The sequence below is a fragment of the Crotalus tigris genome, unplaced genomic scaffold (assembly GCF_016545835.1).
Source record: "Crotalus tigris isolate CLP2741 ecotype Arizona unplaced genomic scaffold, ASM1654583v1 scf7180000018055.714482, whole genome shotgun sequence".
Taxonomy (NCBI): domain Eukaryota; kingdom Metazoa; phylum Chordata; class Lepidosauria; order Squamata; family Viperidae; genus Crotalus; species Crotalus tigris.
In genome coordinates this window covers 702342-708341 of record NW_024096798.1, presented here as the reverse complement: position 1 = coordinate 708341, position 6000 = coordinate 702342, and the positions used below count along the sequence as shown (strand labels likewise).

Below are 6000 nucleotides of genomic sequence, written 5' to 3'. Positions count from 1 at the left end.
AAAAGAAATCCACAGGCAAAGCAATAATAGGAAGGGAAATACATTGGAGGGGTCTGACAGTAGACTTCTGAATTGATGGTCGAACCACACTCCATGAACTTCACTGGCAGTACTCCTTTGGCATCTTCACATTTGGTGGAATTTTCTATGGCACCACTTCCAGTGTGGTGTTGGGTCACGATACAATGATTGCCCACACATTGCTAGGCACACTCAAGGACTTTTGAAGCGGTTCCGTTGGGATGTTTTTGATCATCCCTCCCCCCCATAACCCAGATTTGGCACTGAGCGACTACTACTAAGGAATTTCAAATCTTGTAAGACGTTATGACAGGTGCCTCAATTTGAATGGCGATTATGTCAAAAAGTAGTGTAATCTTCTAGTTTTCTAATGTGTATAATAAAAGTTCTGTATCTGCGAATGTCATTGATAACCAAATGGAGGTTTATTTCCCAGTTGCCCTCGTACATCTCTAACTTTCCTCTTTCTTTTCCACAGTCAAGGAAGCTGAACTAATGTCAACATGTTATGAAAATATGTTATATTTTTAAAAAGGATTATTCAAAGAGTGGTGAACACTCAAGGGGTTTTTTTTCTTGTTTCTCTTGCTTTTTGCAAATAACTAAAATTTGATTTTAAATGAGGTCAGATTAAGGGCTCAGTTAAAAGAGAGCAAGTAGAACTAGATAAATGACAAGAACATAGAGACCAGGCCAGTGCTGATGTTACTGACCTGTCAGTATTCAAAAGCCCATGTTGCAGAACGAGACTAGGTTGTATACATTTTTCTTTCGCAACAAAGAGGGCTGGAAACATGCTTTTTTTCAGACAAAATTTGGAGGAGACAAAGCCAGCTACTTGGATTCCCAGTCCCAGTATCCACAGCTGCTATTCAGACCTGGCATAGTGGATTAGCGAGGAATTGCACAGATCTCAAAGGAATGAGGATGCAGAGTGCCTCCCCAGATCACGTCAAGCTTTTGATCCGTCAGCCAAGTGGAAATTGAAGTTTGCACAAGATTGGTAAAGAAAAGGAACAACTCTGTTTTTGCCAAATTTTCTCCCAAACATGCTCGATGACCTAGGAAAGGAGAGGAAAACAACAAATCAGTACCAGCATGGCTGTCTTAGGAATTCTGGGAGTTGAAGTCCTCACAGCTGTCTCAAGAATACCTGGAAGTCCACAAATCATAAAAGGATTGGGCAACTTTGGCCCCTTTATGACCTGTGGACTTCAAGTCCCAGAATTCCTGAGCCAGCATGGCCGTCTTTGGAATTCTGGGAGTTCAAGTCCACAAGTCATAAAAGGGCCAAGTTTGAAGACCCCTGTCTTAAATCTCACATAATGGAGGCTGGCTGAGGAATTCTGGGAGTTGAAGTCCACAAGTCATAAAAGGGCCATCGTCCCTCACCCCTGGATTAGAGTTTACAATGTGCTTGGCCTGGAGTTGATCCACAATGTGTGTTAATTTGGCAACTCCACTGAACAGGCTACTGTTGCAAACCAGCTAAGACTAGGATATGGTATGCCTAGCAGTGAGCCCACCAGATACGTTTTTTTTAAGAAAAAAAAACCAAGATGGTGGCCACAGCTGTATGATCGAAGAATATACAAACTAGGTGGAGCTTTGATTGCATCTTCATGGCTGCCATCATGATTTTTTTGACTACAATCTACAGACATCCCTGTTGACAATCCACCACAAAATCGTTTTTTCTGATTTAAAACACTCTTGGTGCAGATTACTATTCACGAAAAGAATGTTGATGGTAGCTCTGTGTTTCAAGCTGCCCATAATCAGAAGATATGTCCATCATTAAATACATAAATATATATTTAGCATTTGAGGGGTGAAAACAGGAATGGTCAAGGCATATCATTAAAGATTCAATGGAATTTTAACAAGCTGAATGAGCACCTAGAGAAAATGGGATGAATGCTTCTCGACAGATAAAATTGCCTTCCTTGTCGAGGAAATGGTTTGGGTTGAAGGCGAGGGGTGTCTCCCACTCGTTGGCATCATACAAGGCAGAAGCCATGTTCGGGATAAAGATGGTGCCCTGTGGAAAAGAAGAGGAGCACTTAAGTTTTGCCTTTTGCCCTAAGGCAGGGATAGGCAGCCTTGGCTCTATTATGACTCGTGGACTTCAACTCCCAGAATTCCAGAGCCAGCCATGCTGAGGGGAAAGGGAGAGGTTTCCAAGCTGAGTCATGCTGGCTCAGGAATTCTGGGAGTTGAAGTCCACAAGTCATGAAGGGGCCAAGGTTGTCTACTCCTGGTTTAGGTCTGTATTTCTCAACCTTGGCCACTCGGAGATGGGTGGACTTCAACTCCCAGAATTCCTGAGCCAGCCATCTGAGGGGAAAGGGAGAGGTTTCCAAGCTGAGCCATGCTGGCTCAGGAATTCTGGGAGTTGAAGTCCCTGAGTCATAAAAGAGCCCAGGTTGCCTACCCCTGGGCTGAGGGAAGAAAAAAAATGGTTATATCTGCTGGTAACGGAGGCCGAAGTGACAAATTTCAATTCATAGCTTTAAAGATTACTCTTCTAAAAAAAATACAAATAGGTTAAGCAACAATTATTTTTAAAAAATTAAGAAAAGGTTCCTAATAAACCTAATTTTTGAAGCTGACTTTGGCTGATCTAAAAAAATGAAGCAGGTTGGATCTGATGGATGAGAAACCATCAGGAAATTTATCTGAGCTCAACCTCTGTGGAGATTCCCAGTCATCCAGGTCATGGTTGTCCCCAAAGTGCTTTTTCAAAAGGCAACTGGAGTTTGTTTTCCCTTGAAGACGTTTTGCTTCTTATCCAAGAAGCTTCTTCAGTTCTGAAGAAGAGGAGAAGCGAAATATCTTCAAGGAAAACCAATGACGTCCAGTTGCCTTTCGGACATCTGAGCTCAACCTTAGGCTGGGCAGTTGAAAAAAAATTATCCTGAGGGAAAGTAAAGCGGAATCATTTCTGATTTGTTGCCATAAAAATGATGTATATGTCTCTATGAAGTGACAGAAGCCGAGCTCAACTCAAAAGAGATCAAACATCTCTTTTTGCGGTGTGTGCGAAGAAAGAAAAGACTTTGTGTCCTTAAATGTTTGTGCTTCAGCATTAACACAGAATAACTCTAGTTTCAGACATGGATCGATGAGGACTAACTTGACAAGCTAGTTGAGAAATCAGGGTGAAGAACGGTCATTGGAAACAGACGCACTTCATAGTTAACCCCAAGGATGACAAAATATGGGTCACAATGTCACATCACAACCTCCTCCTTTGGAACTTTGGGCACATAAAGTACACTGTGCACTAGCTAACAAAATGAAATTCAGTGGTGAAAAAAGCAAGGTTGTACATTTAGGCAAGAAAAGCCAAATGCACAATCACCTAAATATGAGCCAGCAGTGTGCTGCAGCTGCCAAAAAGGCCAACACAGTGCAAGGCTGCATTAACAGAGGGATAGAATCAAGATCACGTGAAGTATTAATATTACTTTACAATGCCTTGGTAAGGCCATACTTGGAATACTGCATCCAGTTTTGGTTACCACGATGTAAAAAAGATGTTGAGACTGTAGAAAGAGTACAGAGAAGAGCAACAAAGATGATTAAGGGACTGGAGGCTAAAGCATATAAGGAAAGACTGCTGGAATTGGGTATGTCTAGTTTAATGAAGAGAAGGACGAGGGGGGACATGATAGCAGTATTCCAATATCTCAGGGGCTGCCCCAAAGAAGAGGGGGTCAAGCTCTTCTCTAAAGCGCCTGAAGGCAGGACAAGAAGCAACGGATGGAAACTCATCAAGGAGAGAAGCAACCTAGAACTAAGGAGAAATTTCCTGACAGTGAGAACAATTAATCAGTGGAACAACCTGCCTCCAGAAGCGGTAAATGCTCCAACACTGGAAGTTTTTAAGAAGAGATTGGACAGCCATTTGTCTGAAATGGTATAGGGTTTCCTGCCTGAGCAGGGGGTTGGACTAGATGACCTCCAAGGTCCCTTCCAACTTTACTACTACTACTACTACTACTACTACTACTACTACTGCTGCTGCTACTACTACTACTACTACTACTACTACTACTACTACTACTATTATTATTATTATTATTATCTTGTTCTCATTTTCTTTGCTCTGTAGAAGGGAAAAAGTGTGTCAGGAAATAGCTCACGTCACAATGCAAATGAACAGTGATAATTATTGCTACTATTAGTTGCTTGGGAATAGCAAGACCTTGTAGGTATGAAAAAAGGCCAATAAATTATCGCTGCTTTTTTTCCCCCTGTGTGCTTGACTTCTCTTGCATTGCTCCAGCTTTTGGTCATATTGAAGCCGACATTTCTGGAGAACACCAGCTGCGATTATGAATATATACAAGTACAGGTAGTCCTCTGTTAACAACCGTTTGTTCAGGAAGTGCTTAAAGTTGCAACAGTGCTGAACAAGGAGACGTATGGCTGATCCTCAAAGTTTCAACCATTACACTTCCCACAGTCAGCGCTGTCCTAGGCTGCATTGACGGAGAGATAAAATAAAATAAAATAAGATCACATGAAGTGTTAGTATCACTTTATAAGGCCTTGGTGAGACCACACTTGGAATAGTGCATCCAGTTTTGGATGCACGATATAAAAAAGTTGTTGAGGTTCTGGAAAGAGTGCAGAGAAGAGCAACAAAGAGAATTAGGGGACTGGAGGCTAAAACATATAAAGAACGGTGGCAGGAATTGGATATGTAGTTTCATGCGAAGGACTAGGGGTGACATAATAGCTGTGTTCCAATATCTGAGGGATCATCACAAAGAAGAGGGAGTCAGGCTATTTCTCAAAGCCCCTGAAGGCAAGTCAAGAAGCAACAGATGGAAACTAACCAAGGAGAGAACCAAACTAGAACTAAGGAGAAATTTCCTGATAATTAGAACAATTAACCAGTGGAACAACTAATCATGATTCATATGTTTGGCAACCGGCTTGCAATTACAATGGTCCTGCCATTTGCAACTTTCACTGCTGGCTTCTAACAAGCATGATCATGTCACGTTGTCCAATTAGAGGAGAAATCATTGTTATGAGAAATTGTCTCTGGGTCTGGCCAGACATCTGGTGAACCGTCCTTGGTTCTCACAGGCTGCTTTCTTAATCTTTGAAGTCTGCATTCCAATCCTTTTCTCTCCCTCCGAGTTCATTGGCAAGGTGAGAAGCAATAATTGCTGCAACAGCAAATACTGTCCTTTGAAACTTAACACAAAGTCAGTAGGAAAGTTGACAGGATGTCACAAATGGCAATTGTGTGATATTGCACCTAACGGCTGCGTAGAATTCACCTAAAGAGCACTACAGGAGCTGCCTGAACCACCATTGTAAGTTGATGTGGTCACATGACATCGCACTTAACAACAGAGTTCTCAGTCCAATTACCGTCATTAACTGATGACTCCCTGTATTGCATGTGCTTCCTTTAGCAATATGGTGAGGAGAAGAAAAGAAGGTTCCAGAACACAAGAATTCATTTACCTTTCTTAGGTGAAACTTCTGGATCATCGTATCTCTTATGCAGTATCTGGGCACTCTGATCGAGACGATGTTGCTAAAGCGCTGGATTTCATGCACCATCGCATTTGTGTACATTTGTGTATGCGATTCTCATAACAGATCGACTGGCCCGGTGGTAGAAGGGTATCAATTTCCTTTTGAACTTTGGCTGGGGAGAAACAAAGATTTTGCATATTGACTAGAGTTAGGAGTGAATAAGCATCGAGGTGTGGCCTCAGCTCTCCGTGGTCTATTAATGGCAGAAGCTCAGCCCAGGAGGAGGGAATTATCTAGACCAGGGATGTCCAACCTTGGCATCTTTACGTTTTGTGGACTTCAACTCCCAGAATTTCCCCACCAGCCATACTGGCTAGGAATTCTGGGAGTTGAAGTCTACAAGTCTTAAAGTTGCCAAGGTTGGACACCCCTGAAGGATCGTCTTTTTTCAAATGTTTCTACCCGTCCAACTAG

The 6000-nt window shown here is 42.2% G+C and overlaps 1 protein-coding gene across 1 annotated transcript; it reads right to left on the bottom strand.

The window, feature by feature from the left end:
* Window positions 1-912: 912 nt before the first annotated feature.
* LOC120309693 (cytochrome P450 2K4-like) lies at window positions 913-5610 on the bottom strand. The gene is made up of 3 exons (XM_039347191.1): window positions 5512-5610; window positions 1921-2062; window positions 913-1082 (listed from the first exon to the last, which is right to left on the bottom strand). The coding sequence occupies exons 1-3, from the start codon at window positions 5608-5610 to the stop codon at window positions 913-915; spliced, it is 411 nt and encodes a 136-aa protein (XP_039203125.1).
* Window positions 5611-6000: the final 390 nt, after the last annotated feature.

Coding starts and splice junctions, on each gene's coding strand:
- LOC120309693 (XM_039347191.1), bottom strand. CDS start 5,610: ATGGTGCATGAAATCCAGCGCTTTAGCAACATCGTCTCGATCAGAGTG. Junction 2,063..5,511: donor AGAAGTTTCACCTAAGAAAG/GTAAATGAATTC, acceptor TCTTTTCCACAG/GGCACCATCTTTATCCCGAA. Junction 1,083..1,920: donor ATTCATCCCATTTTCTCTAG/GTGCTCATTCAG, acceptor CTCCTTTCCTAG/GTCATCGAGCATGTTTGGGA.